Source organism: Hyperolius riggenbachi, chromosome 11 (genome assembly GCF_040937935.1).
Source record: "Hyperolius riggenbachi isolate aHypRig1 chromosome 11, aHypRig1.pri, whole genome shotgun sequence".
Lineage (NCBI taxonomy): Eukaryota > Metazoa > Chordata > Amphibia > Anura > Hyperoliidae > Hyperolius > Hyperolius riggenbachi.
This window is the reverse complement of record NC_090656.1, coordinates 132513411-132534183: the sequence shown is the minus strand read 5'-3', so window position 1 is coordinate 132534183 and position 20773 is coordinate 132513411. Positions and strand designations below refer to the sequence as shown.

The 20773-nt window shown below is 41.4% G+C and overlaps 1 protein-coding gene across 3 annotated transcripts in view; it reads left to right on the top strand.

The window, feature by feature from the left end:
- Positions 1-20773, top strand: part of CDC42BPG (CDC42 binding protein kinase gamma) — a 327785-nt gene that overhangs the window by 254184 nt on the left and 52828 nt on the right. For all 3 annotated transcript variants that reach the window (XM_068259435.1, XM_068259434.1, XM_068259436.1), the window contains 8 exons: positions 1107-1175; positions 1495-1600; positions 1693-1826; positions 2783-2910; positions 8943-9024; positions 9199-9415; positions 12289-12351; positions 15992-16579. In XM_068259435.1, coding sequence (XP_068115536.1) covers positions 1107-1175; positions 1495-1600; positions 1693-1826; positions 2783-2910; positions 8943-9024; positions 9199-9415; positions 12289-12351; positions 15992-16579 — 1387 coding nt within the window. The remainder of the gene's footprint in view (positions 1-1106; positions 1176-1494; positions 1601-1692; positions 1827-2782; positions 2911-8942; positions 9025-9198; positions 9416-12288; positions 12352-15991; positions 16580-20773) is intronic.

The following is a 20773-nucleotide window of genomic DNA, read 5'->3' as shown; positions in this document are numbered from 1 at the left end:
ACCCTCAATACACAGAATTTCATGTTTTGGAACACGGGACAGTGTTTGGACTTACCAATCCCAGGCCAAGACAGCCAGTCTGCACGTCGAGTAGATAATGGTGCATTTGACCTTTCTTACAAAGCAAAATGTTCACTGTTCTCTTTAGAATTATGGTCTCTTAGTATCTGTCTTAAAAGAGAATTCTGCATCCAGTCTTTTACTGAAACAATGGTTAGCTTAGCTAAAGTGAATGAGGGTAATACCTGGCAAGGAACTCTCAGGTACTTACAACCACCAAACCACTCTGCCATCAAATTTAACATTACTATGGACCCTCCTACAATACTGGCAAGATTTCCAGTGTTGCGAAACATTTTGCACAAGTGCATAGAGGGGAAATTAATTCCTTCTCCTTGTGTATGTGTGCGCGGGGAGGGGGGGGGGGGGGGGGGTTGGGGTACCAGATGGCTTAAGCACATGGTGGGATCTAAATCTTTTGTATTAAGGTGACACTGTATAGATTTTATATGTCTAGAATTGGCTCCCCTCCATGTTTATTTGATGCAAGCTATGGCTAAAGATCTGTAAGTCTGAAACATGTTAGGTGCCTTCTGTCTGTTGGATTTGCCCAATAAGGTTCCTGGATTTTACTTAAAGGGAACCTGAGGTGAAAGTGATATGGAGGCTGCCATATTTATTTCCTTGTAAACAATTCAATTTGCATGGCAGTCCAGTTGGCATCCGTAGTGTCTGAGTCAAACCCCCTAGAACAAGCATATTGGCTAATCCAGAAAAACCAGAGTCAGCTGAGTCAGAATACCTGATCTGCTGCATGCTTTTTCAGGGTCTATGGCTAAAAGTATTAGAGACACCGGATCAGGATGACAGCCAGGCAACTGGTATTGTATAAAAGGAAATAATGTCAGGCGCCATATCACTCTCACCTCTGGTTTCCTTTAACTTTGGTGTGTGGATTTCTTGCTGACATTGGTTTCTACAGAAACCTATACCATAAAATAAGTCTTCTACAGTAAAGGTGCTACCAATTATACTCATTTTTTAATTACTGATCTGTATACTGTCAATACAAATATTGAACTACAGAAGGTGTCTTCTTTCTTCAGTCTGTCAAGAATAAAGTCCATAGAAGGTCTGCTGGAATCCTAGAAACTGTAGAAGAGCCATCAGACAAGGTATGTGTAAGCCCACAGTGGTTCTTTGTCTTGTTCTTTAGTAGCTGCTGAAAACAAATGCAAAACAATGTTGCAAATGCAAACAAAAGCAGCTGAATTTCTAAATGGCAGTTTCCAGTTCCAGAGTCCTGTATTCACCCTCTAAATCCCACAATTCAGAGCATTGATCGTCTGTTACCTGAAGAGAAGTTTGTACTGCTAAGGGCTTGGAAAGCTGCAGATTTTTTTTCTTTTAGCTTGAAGTAAAATGCTGTGTATTGAGCAATTAGAAAAACAATATTCTGGCTATTTTTGATAGTTTATCTTGTGTGAATTACAGCCCAAGTCGCACACTTTCAAAGTGAAAACCTTTACAACGCCAACAAAATGTCTACGATGTACCTCTCTAATGGTGGGATTGGCTCGGCAAGGATTAAGCTGTGAAGGTGAGCTACATGAAGTTTGTTCTTAAACAGGTTTTATTAAATACAAATTAGAAAGTACAGCTCTTGTAATTGTCTGTTTTGTCTCTGTGTAGTTTGTGGGTATATGTGCCATGCGTCTTGCTGTGAGGGATCCAATATCTGCCCCTCCCCACCTAGTCCTAGTAAGAAGATTTACGGAGTGGATCCAGTGACGGGCAGTGGCACAGCTCTAGAAGGATACTTATCGGTTAGTATTTTCAGCAATATAGTACTCATGTACTAATATCCTCTTTTTCCTGCCTGTACAGCTACTAAGCACTTGATGTGATTCCAAAGGCAATTAAAAATAAAGATACTTACCTAAGGAAAGGGGTCCTAATAAGCCTTCCCGTTTCTCTCGCAGTCCCCAGTTCAAATCTCCTGCTGTGGGAGGCTTTGTTAGTCTTCAGGAGCACTCTGGCTCCACGGACACCTCTGTATTGCGTGAGCATGAGACAGCATGGTCGCACATGTGCAATATGGAGCAGCCTGTCTTTGGGAACGCAGAGACTGTAGAAGGAACGAGAAGGTTCATTAGGACCCAGAGCCTTTACTCCTTTAAGGTGAGTATCTGTGGTTTTTTTGTTTGTTTTTTTAAATTGGCTTCAGACTCCCTTTAAATCTGTCTTGGCCTATACAAATTCTAATCCTATAACTTCTTCCCAGCCTGTACAGCCACCACGCACCAAACTTCCCAGCCTGTACAGCCACCACGCACTACACTCCTTTTCAGCCTGTACAGCCACTAAGCTTCTCAGCCTGTACAGCCACTAAGTACTACAGTCGTCCTCAGCATGTACAGCCACTAAGCACTAAACAACTTTTCAGCCTGTACAACTACTAAGCAATACACTTCTTCTCAGCCTGTATAGCCACTAAGCAGGTTACCACCTCTCAGCCTCCACAGCAGCTAAGCATACAACCCCTCAGCCTGTATAGCCACCAAAACTCAGAAAAGTCTTTTTGGTAGCTTGCAGAGCGAAACAATGCAGTGTTCATATCTTTAAACTGCACTTATATGTAAATAAAAAAAATCTTCACTAAATGTCCTTACTAAGAGTAATGTATGCTTAAAAGAGACATTTACATAAAGAAGAATATTTGCAATGTGCCTGTACTCCCCAATGACTCTCTCGTTCCGATTGATGCCTGTTTCTGTTTCAGGTACCCAAGCCAGCTGGAGTGAAGAAGGGATGGCAGCGAGCGTATGTGGTGATAAGCGATTTCAAGATCCTTATATATGATCCAAATAGTCAAGCTAGCACATCGGTTTCACAGGCTATTGACATGAGGTATGCAGCACAAACCTGTTTTTATGTACTATATTCTTATTAGGAAATTATCCTCAAGTTCCATTTTGTCTTCATATTTCCTAATTACTAGTTAAAGGATCACTATTGCAAAAAATTGTAACATTTTAAAATACTGAAAAAACACATAAATAAAGTACATTACTCCCAGAGTAATATGTGCTGTAATTACTTTTCTCCTATGTTGCTGTCACTTACAGTGGGTAGTAGAGATCTGACAGAACTGACAGGTTTTGGACTAGCCCATCTCCTTATGGGGGATTCTCAGGGTTTTCCTTATTTTATAAAGCTCTTGGTGAACGCCAGTTGCAAAGTCCAACTGCCAGAATAGTGTAACAGGTAGTGGGGTGGTCTGCTTCTTTGTATAGATCCCTTCTAGGGATCTTAAGAATAAATGAAATACTAAGAACCCCCATGAAGAGATGGACTAGTCAAAAACCTGTCAGTTCCATCAGATTTGTACTAACTACTGTAAGCAACAGCAACGTAGAAGAAAAGTAATTTATAGCTCATTTTACTCTGGAAGAAACACACTTCTTATTTGTAGGTGTACATTAATTTTAACACTTGCAAATTTTCACAATCCTTTTAATAACATAGCTTAGAAAATCAATTACACTAAGTGTTAGTAAGGTTAATAAGTTGCTTTCTTGCAGTCAACTTACGAAACTTGGGGCAAGCTAGTAAAGTCGAGGACTTGTTCTTTGGTGAAGTTCATTATTTAATTGTGGAGGGGAGGGCAATCCCAATGGGTGATCAATACAACCACTTGATATGAAAAAAATCTTTGGGGGGGGGGGGGGGAGATATCCAGAGAGAAGTAAAAAAAATGGTCTGTTCAAAATAAATTTTATACAAAGTAAACGTTAACATACACCAGAAAAGTTCCAAACTCCCATTTTCAAGGCAGCCAAATATGCTGTGTTATTACAATGTAGATTAAATATGAAAATATAATGGCATTGACGCTAGTTAGTTTCAGACCTTAAAGAGAACCTGTACTGAGTAAAATTATTTAAAATAAACACTTGAGGTAACTTCAAATGAACATTACATAGTTACCTTGCCATCAGTTCCTCTCAGAAGCTCACCATTTTCTTCTGACAATAATCCCTTCCAGTTCTGACATTTTGTCAGAACTGAAATATAGCAGTTGCTCTCAGTTATATATCAGTTGCTGTCAGTTACAGCTGAGAGGAGAACTGATGTGTCCATGTTTCCCTATGGCTCAAGTGGGCGATGTTACAGTTTAACTGTGTGCTGACCAGAAAGCTGTTATAGTGTAATGGCCATTTTCAAAATGGAGGACGGAGAATTCCATTGATCACAGTGGACAAACAGGGCGCAGGAGAGGAAAAAGAGATTAAGGAGTGGACTACACAGGAGGTAAGTATGACTTGAGTATGCTTATTTTGACTTTTAATTTTCAGTTCAGGTTTTCTTTAATGTGTCCTTTATCACACTTTAAAGAGACTCCGTAACAAAAATTGCATCCTGTTTTTTATCATCCTACAAGTTCCAAAAGCTATTCTAATGTGTTCTGGCTTACTGCAGCACTTTGTACTATCACAGTCTCTGTAATAAATCAATGTATCTTTCCCCTGTCAGACTTGTCGGCCTGTGTCTGGAAGGCTGCCAAGTTCTTCAGTGTTGTGGTTCTGCTATGCACTCCCCCCTCAGGGGGGAAAGAAACACACAAATGATCTCTTGCGATTCAAAAGGAAGGGTGTATACAGCCTGCTTGTGTATGGATGTATTTTCTATGTGTGGACATACTGTACATCAACCTACTTCCTGTTTTGGTGGCCATTTTGTTTGTTTATAAACAAACTTTTTAAAACTGTTTTTAACCACTTTTAATGCGGCGGGGAGCGGCGAAATTGTGTCAGAGGGTAATAGGAGATGTCCCCTAACGCACTGGTATGTTTACTTTTGTGCGATTTTAACAATACAGATTCTCTTTAAGACATTGGAATATGTTGTTCTTGCAAATGTATATAGTGCAGAGTATAAGCAAGGAGTATGGAAGACACCATGCCTGCAAAGGGAGCAATGTGGCACAAGATCTGATTGCCTGTATTAGCTGTTGAAGATGCAGTGATTTAAAGGGTGATAAAAGTTCATGTAAACACATCAAAATACTTCCACGTACTCTGCTATAAGCCAGCTTGGTCACCTTGTATTCAGAGACTGCATGAACCAAGGCAAGAAAATGTCACAGATTTTAGGGCCTGTTCATACTACGGCATTTCCCGTTAATCGCCAAAGCGCTATCGCGGAAATTGATTTTAATTGTTTTTTTTTCACAAAGTGTCATGTTCCGCTAACTTGTGACAAAAATAAAATCTTCTATGAACTCACCATACTCCTAACGGAATACCTTGGGGTGTCTTCTTTCTAAAATGGGGTCATTTGTGGGGTTCCTATACTGCCCTGGCATTTTAGGGGCCCTAAACCATGAGGAGTAGTCTTGAAACCAAATGTCGCAAAATGACCTGTGAAATCCTAAAGGTACTCATTGGACTTTGGGCCCTTTAGCGCAGTTAGGGTGCAAAAAAGTGCCACACATGTGGTATCGCCGTACTCAGGAGAAGTAGTATAATGTGTTTTGTGGTGTATTTTTACACATACCCATGCTGGGTGGGAGAAATAACTCTGTAAATGGACAATTGTGTGTAAAAAAAATGAAAACATTGTCATTCACAGAGATATTTCTCCCACCCAGCATGGGTATGTGTAAAAATACACCCCAAAACACATTCTAGTACTTCTACTGAGTATGGCAATACCACATGTGTTGCACTTTTTTGCAGCCTAACTGCGCTAAGGGGTCCAAAGTCCAATGAGCACCTTTAGGCTTTACAGGGGTGCTTACAATTTAGCACCCCCCAAAATGCCAGGACAGTGAACACACCCCACAAATGACCCCATTTTGGAAAGTAGACACTTCAAGGTATTCAGAGAGGGGCATGGTGAGTCCGTGGCAGATTTCATTTTTTTTTTGTCGCAAGTTAGCAGAAATGGAAACTTTTTTTTTTTTTTTTTTTTTTTTTTGTCACAAAGTGTCATTTTCCGCTTACTTGTGACAAAAAATAATATCTTCTATGAACTCACTATGAACTCTCAGTGAATACTTTGGGATGTCTTCTTTCCAAAATGGGGTCATTTGGGGGGTATTTATACTATCCTGGAATTCTAGCCCCTCATGAAACATGACAGGGGGTCAGAAAAGTCATAGATGCTTGAAAATGGGAAAATTCACTTTTTGCACCATAGTTTGTAAACGCTATAACTTTTACCCAAACCAATAAATATACACTGAATGGGGTTTTTTTTTATCAAAAACATGTTTGTCCACATTTTTCGCGCTGCATGTATACAGAAATTTTACTTTATTTGAAAAATGTCAGCACAGAAAGTTAAAAAAATCATTTTTTTGCCAAAATTCATAACTTTTTTGATGAATATAATAAAAAGTAAAAATCGCAGGAGCAATCAAATAGCACCAAAAGAAAGCTTTATTAGTGACAAGAAAAGGAGCCAAAATTCATTTAGGTGGTAGGTTGTATGAGCGAGCAATAAACCGTGAAAGCTGCAGTGGTCTGAATGGAAAAAAAGTGCCTGGTCCTTAAGGGGTAAAGAGACTGTGGTCCTCAAGTGGTTAAAGCACTACAGCTATTTTCCCTATGGCAGTAATCTCAATGCTGCGATTGGCGCTGATCGCGAGTGTTTTGCGATTAGCGCAAAATGCGTTACATGCAGCATTTTGTTACAATTCTGGAGCGATCAATCGCATTACAGTGCCTATAAAGTGCCTACCGCAGTCGCTCTGAATCACGGAAATGTGAGCAGTGATTTTACTGTGCTAATCGCGGTATAAATCACCTGTGCAAAATGGTAGCACTAAGCGCTACCTTTTTGCGAGTTATAGTGTGAATGGGCCTTTTAAAGCTGTATAAAAAAGGATTTGTCTAGTCTACATAGTTTTTCTAATCAAAAATTCTTTCAGTAGACTCCACTTGTTAGTGGAGATACTTCTAGTTTTATGAAATCAGCCCTCAGTGTGACTATTAATGATGCATCATCCTTGTCTGTGAGCCTTTGACACTCTAGGCCAATTACAAGTCTAATGGCCAAGCATTTGTACAGGAAGTGACCTGTTTTAAGACCTCTTCTACCTGCTCCTGTTGATCTTACTATTTCCCACTGGCTCTAATACCAATGAGCAGGGGCGTAGCAATAGGGGTTGCAGAGGTTGCGACCGCATCGGGGCCCTTGGGCCACAGGGGCCCCGAAGGGCCCATCCTCAACTACAGTATTAGCTCTCTATTGGTCCTGTGCTCATAATAATCACCTCTATAGATACTTTAAATAGTGGTAATAATTAACACACTGTTCCCCACACCCTTCTTGCACCTCTGACACTGTAGTTGCCATTGGCAGGTTTTGGTGCGCCGTATTAATTGCTATGTGTAGAGTGCTTAGGGGGCCCCATTGTAAAACTTGCATCGGGGCCCACAGCTCCTTAGCTACGCCACTGCCAATGAGGGTTCTTTGTGGTGAGCTGGAAAACCAGTTGTGAGTGACATTTCAGTTTATCTGGAGGGAGGAACTCTGTGTTTGAATGTATAAATGAGATTGCGTTATGTTCACTGGTACGTTTTTAATGGTGTAATCTGAACTGGTGTGCTTTTTTTGTATCTCATTTATTCTTTTTATGGTCTATTTAACAGATTTGAGCACAATCCGTATTTATTCTTTTGATTTGACAATAAATGTTTGTGTGTGTAACAGACACACTGTTTGGTAATACTGTATGCAGCTTATTTTTGCAGTTTAATTTAAATAAGCCACAGAGCTTTTAAGTCACCTTAGTATTTGGTAGAGTTTCTGCCCCAGAGGTATTTAACATTGGATAGCCTTTGAGGCCCAAGATATTTGTATTAGTTAGCCTTTGTACCCTGCCCCCCTTCATATCCCTGTTATGTAGTGATTGTGCCACATATATTGTAGACTAGTGAATGGAGCACAGTGCATTCCAGTGCAGGTCCACACTCCTTTGCTTTATCCACTGCAGCTGCCTCTGAATGGCTCCTGGGTATTCCTGCAAGTCATGTGGAATGCGTAGAGAGCCATGAGGAGATCTTGTACTGCACAGTGCCCTGCTGCAATGAGCAGAGGAGGGCAGTATGGACCCAACCCACTTGGAAACAGGTAGATCATGTATTCTGCTTCTTTCTCTACTCTGCCTGTGCTGGGAGGGTAGTAGGAGGGCAATAAGGTGGGAAATAGGGGGTGGAGAGGATTGGGCACTTGTGGGTTCTAATTAAATGACTCTTCTCATGGCCTTTCACAATTCAGAGCTGTAGTTTTCAGAATGGATTTCTCAAGATTAACACAAAGAAAATTGGGGAGTCTGGTTAAAAAAAAAAATTCTGCTTGGTTGCTCTTTATACAGTATAATCTCGTTATAATAAACTCTGATATAGTAAACATTTGGGTATAGTAAACTAACCTCTCCAGGTCCTGGCCAATCTCCATTTTGTCTGTGGGAGCAATTCCTGTATAGTAAACTCTGTAGTAAACCCGTCCCCCTCCCCACCGGAGGTATCGGAGCCACTAACAGCAAGCAAGTTGCTGTCTCTATTCAGTGACGGTTGCAATTTTTAAGGCATCCTCAGTACTATAAAAGCAATTTGTCCAGTCTGGCTATGCAGCCCTAAAGTAACCTTGTACTCCACCACATGTGCAAGTGCTTGTACTGTACCAGGGCATACTCGGCCATTTCTGGGACAATTTCTGATATAGTAATCCACTTTTCCCAGTCCCTTGGAGTTTACTGTAAAGAGATTTTACTGTATCGGTTTGGTTTTTTTGAGTCACAAATACATGTTTTCATAGAGGAATACCTTGCTTTTCTTGATGCTAAGAAATGTAAGATCTTGAGATTCAGTAAGTGGTAACCATAATTCCTATTAACATGACCTTCTCTCTACTATGGCCTTTGCTTTCAGGGACCCTCATTTTTCAGTCAGTTCTGTGTTGGAGTCTGACGTAATTCATGCAAACCCCAAGGATATTCCTTGTATATTCCGGGTAAGACTTGACTCTCTTGAACTTGCATCTCTTTTTGCCTTTTTTGTGCTTCTTGTTCTTGTATTTTGTGTAGCTTGTTTAGTTTGCCATAGTGCAGACTTTATATGTGTGAATATTGAAGTACTCCTCCAGCCACTGGTGATTCTCACAAATGTTGATATCCTCTAACTGCAGGTGGCGTTTTCCCAGCTGTCATCCCCACTTACAATGTCCACTCAGCTCCTGCTGGCAGAGACTGGGGAGGATATGCAGAAGTGGGTTCAGGTATTACATGAGCTGAAGTCACTCCTAAGTGAACAGAAACCACAGGACCGGTCTGTTCGCCTACTGAAGGAGGCCTATGACAGTGCATTGCCGTTAATACGGACTGCACTGTGTGCAGCCATCATAGGTAATGTATCATTCTGTAGTGACTGTAATAAAATGTAACATAGTTGATCCGTTTTTATTCCACAAAAATGTTGGTGACCAAAGAAAACAATAGACTAGGTCTAGGCGAACCTACTGTATCTTTGTAAACACAGGGGACTAAAAAAAGACCGAAAAGCTCTCCTACTAAAAAGCAAGGCTTAAGGTGCCCATACATCAGAAGATTATGGGCAGATTTGGTGTGACCTTGGCGGCTGAACGACCAACCAATTCGATTATTATCGAATTGGATGAAAATCTGTGCCACAAAGTGCAGGCTCGATCGACGATGCAACCAATTTCGGGGCGGAAATAGTCGCATTAGCTAATCATGCCTGGTGCAAGATGTCGGCCCGAAGATGGCGGCCAATTTCGGAACGAACAATGAAACGCCCAGTGCTGCACCCCTAATGTATAAATGTCCTCCCCCGTGTTTGCATTTATACATCACCTGTCCTGAGTCAGCCTCCGCACGGTGTTGGTAACCTTTGGGCGGCTCTCCAAACACTCCACTGGCGCATAGCGTCTTGCGTCAGACGCTATGCACCAGTGGTCTGTATGGAGAGCTGCTCGGAGGCTACCAACACCATGTGGAGGCTGACACAGGACAGGTGATGTATAAATGCACACACGTACATGCACACAATGCACATACATCAGGGGGGCAGCAGTGGGCGTTTCATTGTTCGTTACAAAATTGGCCGGTTGGTGAAATCGGTGGAGGGGGGGGGGGGACTTGGGCACATTTATACATTGGGGTTGGACAGCGGTAGGCTCAGCCGATCCCCTGAAGATGGGAATCGGTCTGCAGTATATGGGCAGCTTCGACAGAGACAAATTTATCTCAAATCGTATTAGACTATAGATAAATGTGGCTTTGTCCAATCTGCCCATAATCTTCTGATGTGTGCGCACCTTTAGTGTGGTTTGCCTAACAACATTATTTGTAAGCACAGCATGAGCTAAAGAAATACCTTTTGGAAGGTCATTTAAATTGTCAAGAGACACTATTTGTGGGCAGAGAAAATTGATTTTATAGTAGGCTACAAGCGAGGGGAAAAAAATAAATAAAAAAATTTGCAGTAACTGTATTAACTTATATGGGGGGGGGGTTACTTTTATGTAAACTATGTACAAGAGCTCGCCGCACACCAGGAACTAAGTAAAATCCAGTAAACTTTATTTGCATATCCCAGAAGACAGAACAGGATTTGATGTGTTTCAGACACAAGGTCTAAAGCACAAGGTTTCGATGTCATAGCTCACCATAAACAGACAGAAATTACACACATACCGTCTTTCCCCGAAAATGAGACAGTGTCTTATATTAATTTTTGCTCCAAAAGATGTGCTAGGGCTTATTTTCAGGGGATGTCTTACATTTCTAACAGGAAGTGTCTCAGCAGAACATTTCCTGTTCCTTAGTACTGAGTTGTTCCTGGATTGCAAGGTATGCATCTGTACTGATCACTCAGGCACCTGCCCTGTCATCCCTGTGTACAGCTGATAACCTTGCTGTGTGCTTGGATGACAGGACCCGTGCCCGATCAGCACTACAACACTGTGTTCCCGCTTGCTTGCTGCCTTGTCCTCCTCTTTAACTTTCGCTAGGGCTTATTTTCGGGGTAGGGCTTATATTTCAAGCATGCTCAAAATCCCATCTAGGTCTTATTTTCAGGGTAGGTCTTATTTTCAGGGAAAGAGGGTATATACAAAAGACTCCTCCCTTTTGGGGTCGGGTTACCCACCCAAAAGAAGAAGTAATACAAGAAAGCTGCCCTGGAGTCATCAGTACACATAAAAACAATGCAAATTCAGTTTAAAGGTTAAGATCCCACCTTGCATTCAAGTGCACTCTGTCACCAACCTCTACATGGATTGGTAGGAGGAGCTTTGCATCCTTGCAGATGGAAACCCATTTTACAGGGCCATAGCCTGGTATGGCAGGTATATTGATGACCTGCTCTTTATCTGGTCAGCCTGCTGACCCCTTTGGAGAGCTAAACTTATACTTTACAATGTCTTACAACATAAAAAGAGATCAGTTTTCTGGATCTGACATTAACAGGTGATGTTAAGAGTTCGAGGGTACTTTCCAAAACTACAGGAAACCAAGCTCTGGGAACTGTAGTTGCACATTTCTTTGTGTCGTTTAGCTGGATGTAGAGTAGTAATAAAATTAGTGAGCTATACCAGTTAAAAATGTTGTCCTTCAAAGGTTATTGTCTGAAAAACTCTAAATAATCTTGAGCCCTGTAATTAGTAGAGTTCGGCTGTGTTCCCACTTGAGAGTAAAAGGGACATTTTTTTTTTTGTCAGTTTTACTGCATCGCAAAACTGAACATGAACAGTTCCAATTCTATATATAGCTGGTAAGCGGACCGCTCTTTAGTGCAGTCCACTATAATCTCGGACAGGCGGATGCGTTCCCCATATAGCCTATAGTAGTAACACATCTGCCCCGGCAGGCTCCAGCCAGACTACAGCGGACCGTAGTGGAACCTATACTGTCTACTTCCCCCCCGGCAGCACGTGGTTCAGCAGTAGATGGGAACTGAGCCTCCACCTCTCAAGAGGCAGCTTGACAGACTAAAGATAAGTCACTTTGAAGAATAACTGACTCTGACTGGGAGAGCTGGGGTACAGGAAAGCTGTTTTAGGTGTTCTTTTAAAGCCAGTCACTGTATAAGCAGAGGGAAAAAGATGTTCAATTATGAATTGCAAATATTGGTGTAAACGTATAGAATGCTTTTATTTAGTGGGTCATGGAAATCCTCTTTCATAGACAACCGACGTAATGTTAGCAGAGTAAACTGATTAATATGACCATATACAAAATGATTGTTTGTTTTGCAGATCAGGAACGACTTGCCTTGGGTACAGAAGATGGACTTTTCTTATTACATATGAATAATAATGGTGAGATATTGAGATATTAATGAGTAAAAACTTGTCTCAAGGATTAGTATATCATCTCACTAGTAAATGGAAAGTAAGGTTCTTGTTGATGCTGTTTAACACCGCTCTTTTTGACTCTAAGGGCCCATTTCCACTATTGCGAATTCGCATGCGTTTTTCACATGCGAATTCGCATAGCAATACAAGTGAATGGGACTGTTTCCACTTGTCAGGATTCCTTTGCGTTTTTCTGTGCAGAATAAATTCGCATGGCAGAGCCATCAGAATTCGCATGCCGCTATGCGAATCGCATACAATGTATTTAATAGGAAATTCGCATGCAGTTTGGATATGCGAATTTTCATGCAAATTCGCATAGAAACAATGGAAAATCACACCAGCACAGCCATGGTTAAATTCGCATACATCGTCATCCATGCAAATTCGCATGAAAATTCGCATAGACCCGCATGCGAAATTCGCATCTGCATGTGAATTTTTCCTGCGACGATTCCCACCGCACAAGTGGAAATGCAGCCTAATTCATGAGCTACCTTTGATACTTTCACTGGTATATACAGTAATGCCACGGGTGTTTGTGGCGCTCCTGGTGAATAACACTGTAAAAGAATTAGGTTCTCTGTGGGGAAGTATTAAAGCGGACCTGAACTCAGAACGTCCTCTCTGCTCTAAAACATACGCAACAGCATAATAACCTTTAACCACTTTAGCCTTCAGGACGTAGCTCCTACGTCCAAATATGCATGCTGGACGTAGGAGCTACGTCAATGAAAAAACTGAGCTGCAACCGCCGGGTTCGCAGGGCTTCAACCACCGGGGTGTGCAGGCCGCCCGCTAGCCCGGAGATCAATAATTGGGAAATCAGTTCCCATTCATTGATCTAAGTCCCTTAGAATGATCACTGGCTTCTATGGAGAAGCCACGATTGTTCTGTTACACATCCCCTCTTCACTTCCTGTAAGTACACTTACAGGAAGCCAAAAAAAAAAAATTGACTGTGGCCATCTTGTGGCCATCTTGTGGCCAAATAGTAAAACTACATTTACATACATTTTTTTTTTTAAAATGAATAGAAATTTTTACATTTTAAAATTAACGGTTTACCTCCCACATACCCAAAAATACTCAATTTTTAATTAGAAAAAATTACAATAAAAAAAAACATAAATAGTTACCTAAGGGTCTGAACTTTTTTTAATATGCAAGTCAAGAGGTTATATTACTAATATTTTTTAAATTATAAGCTTGTAAATAGTGATGGACACAAAACTGAAAAAATGCACCTTTATTTCCAAATAAAATATTGGCGCCATACAATGTGATAGGGACATAATTTAAATGGTGTAATAACCGGGACAAATGGGCAAATAAAATACGTGGGTTTTAATTATGGTAGCATGCATTATTTTAAAGCTATAATAGCCAAAAACTGACAAATAATGAATTTTTTCAATTTTTCTCTTAATATTCCTGTTAAAATGCATTTAGAATAAAATATTTCTTAGCAAAATGTACCACCCAAAGAAAGCCTGATTGGTGGCGGAAAAAACAAGATATAGATTATTTCATTGTGATAATTAGTGATAACGTTATTGGTGAATTAATGGTAGGTGAAAATTGCTCGGAATGCATAAGGTGAAAAAACACTAAAGGCTGAAGTGATTAAACAAAAAACATTTCACTGTTACAGCTCATACAAATCCTAAAATAAATCTGCACTGCTTCTACTAACATCCTGCGCAAATGAGCTTATCTGCCATGAGTCATGTGACACACGGAGAGAACAAATTACAACTTGTGATTATACATAAATGAGGGGGAATTTAAAAAGGCTAAACTCTGTTAATTCATACGGGGTGCATTTCTCTGTTTTTCTTCTGTGCTGTGCAAGAGTTCAGATCCACTTTAAGGCAGTGTAGACAGTATGTCACATGCTGTCATGGTAAATTAACTTACTGCTCCTGTCTTACTGTTCCCTGTTTAAAGTGAGCATTTCTCTTATATTTAAAGTAAGTGACATTTGTTTTGTGTAACAAGGCATATGTCTGTAGTATACTTGTTTTTATTTCAAACCATGCCCTTACTAAGAAACAGGTATCTGAAGCCAGTCATACAAAAGGTTAAAAACACTGCAACTAGGGCTAGTGCTGAACTGTAAACTGCTGGCATAGATGCCTCGCCCCGACAATTTTTGACTTCCATAGACAGGCCGAGTTTACTCTTCACTCCAGTAGTGGCTTTTTTCAGGTGCTCAGCTAGCACCATATCACAGCTTCTGTTCCCTGCAACCCACGTTGTTATAGAAGAACACTTAGGCCTCGTTCACATCTGCTGCGCTGAAAAACATGTGAAAGCGCGTGGTAAAAAACGCATGCGCTTGTGCGCGTTTCTGTGCGTTGCGCTGCGCTTCTTTAAAACACGTTTTGCTTACTGTAGCAGCAGCAGTTGTCAATAAAACTTTGTTTTTGTATGTAAATGTATTTTTTTCTTCAATAAGGGGTAAAAACCGCATGCGCTTTTATGCGCTTGTACGCGCTTCTGTGCTCTAAAAAAGCGCACCCATTCACTTGCATTGATGTGCACAGAAATGCATGCAACACTACGTTTTTGTAACGCTGCTCAGCGCAGCGCATAGATGTGAACCAGCTACATTTAGTTACAGGGGAAAATCAATACCTTGCTGATCGCACAGGGCAGTGCGCTGTGAAAAGCGCACAGAAACGGCCCTGATGTGAACGAGGCCTAAGTGGCACATTAGTATGCATGCAAGAAAAGTGGTGCTTTAGTTTTAGCTCTGGAGAGGACAGCAAGCACTGCAGTTAAAGTAAGCTCTGACCCTCCCCGACCTATAGGAAAACGAGCTGTGGAAGGTAAGACCTGTATGGCAGCACTGAGCCACTCAGCATTAGACTAGTTCTGTTTTGTTTTATTTTTTTTTAATTGGCATCTCGATGGAAGGTAGACCGTACTGCCCTTGTGCACCACCTTTTGAATTCAGTTTTTACAGGATCAGGCATATGAAATGTTTTTAAACAGATAGAGATATACAGGTGCAGAAAGAACAAAACATTTTACTGACAGTTACCATTAAGTACCTGTATCTCCATAATGGCACCCTGCCTGCTGGTGGTGACTGTTAGATGGATTTAGGGTTTAACGCATTAGCAGCCATGAACGAGTTATCTTGTGCACAATAACTTAGGGCAGGGCTGCTGTAGCCTGCTACACCGGGCTAATAGTAGAGCTGATTCTGCATCCAGATCAGGTAATTATCAAGCACCCACTCTGCATTAGGCTGCGGTAGGCACACTGGCAAGCAGTGGAGGCACAGAATAATGTGGCACTGTAGCGCACATAAAAAACTAAAATAAAATGGCTGGCAAAAGGTTAAAGCAGATAAGAAATGTTAATATTCCCTTACAGATTAGGGCATCATCGAACAGTGTGTAGACTTTAGAAACTATACAAACATTTTGATTATCTGTTGTAAAAATGGATAGTATGTGCAGCATTCTCTAGTTCAAGTGTTTGGCACCCTGTTGCACAATGTCTCTGTCTCCTTATTCAGGTTATGTACTTGTATGTATAGAATGTTAGGTTTTTTTGTTATAATCTCTGTTTATAAAATTGTTTTCTCTAGAAATTACTCAGGTGGGCGATTGTAAACGGGTGTTGTCACTGCGCTGTGTCCCAGAAGTCCAGCAGCTGGCCGTGCTTTGCGGGAAGAGCCACAGTGTTCGCATCTTTTCTTTGGACCTTATACCAGACTCCACTGGAGTGAAGATCTCAGAAGCAAAGGGATGCCAGGCCATTGCTTCTGGTCTGATTTGTCAAGGTTCCACCTCTGTGCTATGTGCCGCCTCCAAACGGCAGGTCACATGTTTCCAGCTGACTAATCGGAAAGGTCTTCCAAAGAAGATTAAAGAGTTTCAAGCACCTGGAGTGGTGCAGTGCATGGACATCCTGGGGGAACGGCTCTGCGTTGGATATAGCTCTGGATTTTCCCTCTACCCGCTGCTAAATGAAGGTGCCCCATTACACTTGCCTCATCCCGATGAACCTAAACTGTCTTTCCTAGCACAGAATGCCCATGATGCATTTTGTGCAGCAAGACTCACGCTGAGCGAATACCTGCTGTGTTTTTCTACATTTGGAGTCTTTGTGAGTTCAGAGGGGAAAAAGTCTCGGCCTCAGGAAATTATGTGGCCAGCTCCTCCATTGGCTTGCTGTGAGTAATATATGTTATTTGTGTGGATGACGGGAGTTTAGTGTGTGAAGCAGTTGGCGCTAAATATACTGTTGTGCCTCAGTCCTGCCATAACCACAATATAAATTAGCCACTGTTGCCTGGTGCTTTCATTTGGTGCGTGTATGGGTATGAGTTATGATGAATGAATGGGTTGCAGTTAGAGGTTTGGCTACAGTGTAACCTGTCATTACATTTGGCATGTGTGATAGGTTAGTGTTGGGCGTATGAACAGGAAGGTTAGTGTTAGGCATATTAGTAGATAGGTTAGTGTTGGGCGTATGAGTTGGAAGGTTAGTGTTAGGCATATTAGTAGATAGGTTAGTTTTAGGCATATCAATAGGAAGGTTGGTGTTTAGGCATATCAGTAGGTAGGTTAGTGTTAAGGTGGCCACACACCATACAATTTTTTTAAATATCTGTTTAATTTAAGAATTGCAATCAATTTTTCTGAATGATTGTAACATTTCAAAAATATGACCAATGTACTACACACCTATGTTAAATTTTTCCCCAATTATGATAAAAAAAACTCTGAGAAAATTGCTAGGGTGTGTATGTCAGGAACCGGCCCGCGGCACGCCTGCGTATACGGTTCCCGACTGCGGGTTGACCAGATTAAGCGGGGAACAGCCTTACTTAAGCTACAAACAAGGCTGGAACCCCTCAAACACTTCCCACTGCCACCACTAGCTTTGCTAGACACGTCCCCTCAGCTGTCGAGGGCTGAACACGCAATCTGCGTTTTCGTATTTGGGTCAGCTTTGCGCTTAGGCCGAATACGAGAACGCCACGCACCCACACACACAGTACAGTTGTACAGTAACACAGCACAATCAGACAATGATTTGTAATGCAAGTTACACTGTCGTGCAGCAAAACCACTAACAGTCGTTCCGAACGATACTGTTAGACTTCCAACTCGGCTGTCAAGCGCAGAAGTGCCAAACACACACAATGCAATTGCAATTTCATATGGTAGTGTTGCTCAAGCATACAATTAGGCACGGACTTATACACAGCTACACTGCAGTCTCCTCTAGGCTATGAGTGTTAGTTTAGTACGGCAGAAGTCAAGCTTATTAAATAATAATTTAATATTCCAGAAAAACATGGAACAATGCAGAACAGAATTATACAAAAGATTACAAAAAACAAAGTAAAAAAGGTACAAATATAAGAGTTACAAAGATACAACACAAAAGCGATTTTGCTTACCAAAATAAACGGGAAATAAACGTACCAGCGTATCGATCTGGCGTTGTTGCGGGGGGTACGCACTTCTGGTCAGGAACCAGGTTAGTTCTAGCCGTGTGAGCTACCTCCAAGAACTACGATTTGTGACAGTCCCAAGCTGGTATTATATAGTCCCCTGGATGGCCTGAGGCCACTCACATGTCCATATCCAGGAATAATTCAATTTCCTACATAACGCGCGTCATATCCTTTCCTGTCTCAGTTCTCAGATCATCAAAAAGGACTTCCCCCACGGCAGGTGACAATTGATTAAGGCTTTCACATTGCAGCAGGATGTCCTGTGTGAAGTCCTGGCTCAAGCTTGTGTGATCTGCTTCAAAGCATCCTGCAGCTAGTCCAGGTGACAATTGCTCCCAAACACAATACACCTCTGAGACATTATTCAGACAACATGGTCTGACCACCTGTATAGGCTTCACAGCAACTGTCTAAGGGTTTCCTAATTAGAAGCAGACAATGATAGGTAATTTACACTTTATACGGAATTCCAGGAAGACTGGCTAACAGACAGTCAGAAAAATGAAATAGGTTCCTGTGTTCCTTACATCATAAGCACCCCAGTATATCACCACAGTGTATATTATTAAATTGACAACTAACACACACCATACAATCTTTAGAGAAATTGAAGAAAAATATCAACCTACCTACCGATATGCCTAACACTAACCTACCTACCGGTATGCCGAACACTAACCTACCTACTGATATACCTAACACCAACCTACCTACCGATATGCCTATCAGTAGGTAGGTTAGTGTTAGGCATATCAGTAGATAGGCTAGTGTTAGGCATATCAGTAGGTAGGTTCGTGTTAGGCATACCGGTAGGTAGGTTAGTGTTAGGCATATCAGTATGTAGGTTGGTGTTAGGCATATCAGTAGGTAGGTTAGTGTTAGGCATACCGGTAGGTAGGTTAATGTTAGGCATATCGGTAGGTAGGTTGGTGTTAGGCATATCAGTAGCACAGTAGGTAGGTTAGTGTTATGCATATCAGTAGGTACGTTAGTTTTAGGCATATCAGTAGGTACGTTAGTTTTAGGCATATTAGTAGGTAAGTTGGTGTTAGGCATATCAGTAGGTAGGTTAGTGTTATGCCATACTGATATGCCTAACACTAACCTACCTACTGATATGCCTAACACTAACCTACCTACTGATATGCACAACACTAACCTACCTACTGATATGCCTAAAACTAACGTACCTACTGATATGCCTAAAACTAACGTACCTACTGATAGGCATAACACTAACCTACCTACTGATATGCCTAACACTAACCTACCTACTGATATGCCTAACACTAACCTACTTACTGATTTGCCTAACATCAACCTACCTACTGATATGCCTAAAACTAACGTACCTACTGATAGGCATATCAGTAGGTAGGTTAGTGTTATGCATATCAGTAGGTAGGTTATTGTTAGGCGTATCAGTATGTAGGTTAGTGTTATGCATATCAGTAGGTACGTTAGTTTTAGGCATATCAGTAGGTAGGCTAGTGTTAGGCATATCAGTCGGTAGGTTGGTGTTAGGCATATCAGTCGGTAGGTTAGTGTTAGGCATATCAGTAGGTAGGTTAGTGTTAGGCATATCAGTCGGTAGGTTGGTGTTAGGCATATCAGTCGGTAGGTTAGTGTTAGGCATATCAGTAGGTAGGTTAGTGTTAGGCATATCTGTAGGTAGGTTGGTGTTATGCTAGGCACACACCATACAAATTTGTGTTAGATAGATGGTTCAATACATAATTTCCGATCTTATTTTCAATCGTTTTTCTGATCGATTTTTCATAGCAGTGAATGGAAACAGATAAAAAAAGATAACCGAATCGAAGCGGAAATCGATCGGACGGAAAATCGACGGAAAAAATGCATAGCCCTAATGCTATAGTGCGCACACTAGGTAAGGGTGTTTTGGAACCCCAATTTACTTCCCTACGAGTTGCTACCACTCTGAGGGGGAATAGTATTTAAAGGAGAACTGTAGTAAGAGGTATATGGAGACTTCCATATTGATTTCCTTTTAAGCAATACCAGTTGCCTGGCAGCCCTGCTGAGCTATTTGCCTGCAGTAGTGTGAATCACACCAGAAACAAGCATGCAGCTAATCTTGTCAGATCTGTCAAAAATGTCAGAAACACCTGATTTGCTACATGCTTAAAAAAGGTGAAAGAGGTGAAAGAGTAGTGACAAAAAGATTTTATTAGATGGCCATCTAATAAAATATTTTTGTCACTACAAAAATTTTCGTCATTGAGGTAAGCCACCTCATTTTCTTTTCATTTTTAAGCTGGTTTTAAACGATTTTATCCACCACTAGGGCGCCTCTTTCACCTCTTTTGTGCATCTTATACCTCCATACTCTTCTAGTCTGAGGGGTGGAAACAGGACACATGTGGTCTTATGCTGGATACACACGGTGCATTCCCGCAACTCGATTCCCGGCCACTCGATTATTTCTGACATGTCCGATTCGCGTTTCGATGGATCGTTGGGTCGATTTGGCATACATTGCATGAGAATTGACCTAACAATCATCGAAATGCGCTCGGAAATCTAGTGGGGCATCGTACCCAGCATTACCACTGTGGCAGTCTATCTCTTGTTTTTTCAAGGAGAGCGACCACTTCCAGGGTCTACAGCGACCTCCCCGAGTGGAGTCGGGTTTATTGTCTCCACCTGCTGCCTGTGATCGGTTGTCCCCCTGCAACCCACCTTTGTGAGTAGTGTTTTACTCTTTTATTACTACGAATGTTCACAACATATTTGCACTATTGGGCTCCTGCTTTTGTCTCCTGTGTCTTTTCCTAGAGGGTGCTCACACACCCACACCCCACCAAACTTGCTGCATGCTTGTTCAAGGTCTAGGGCTAAAAGTATTAGAGGCAGAGGATCTGCAGGTTAGCCAGGCAA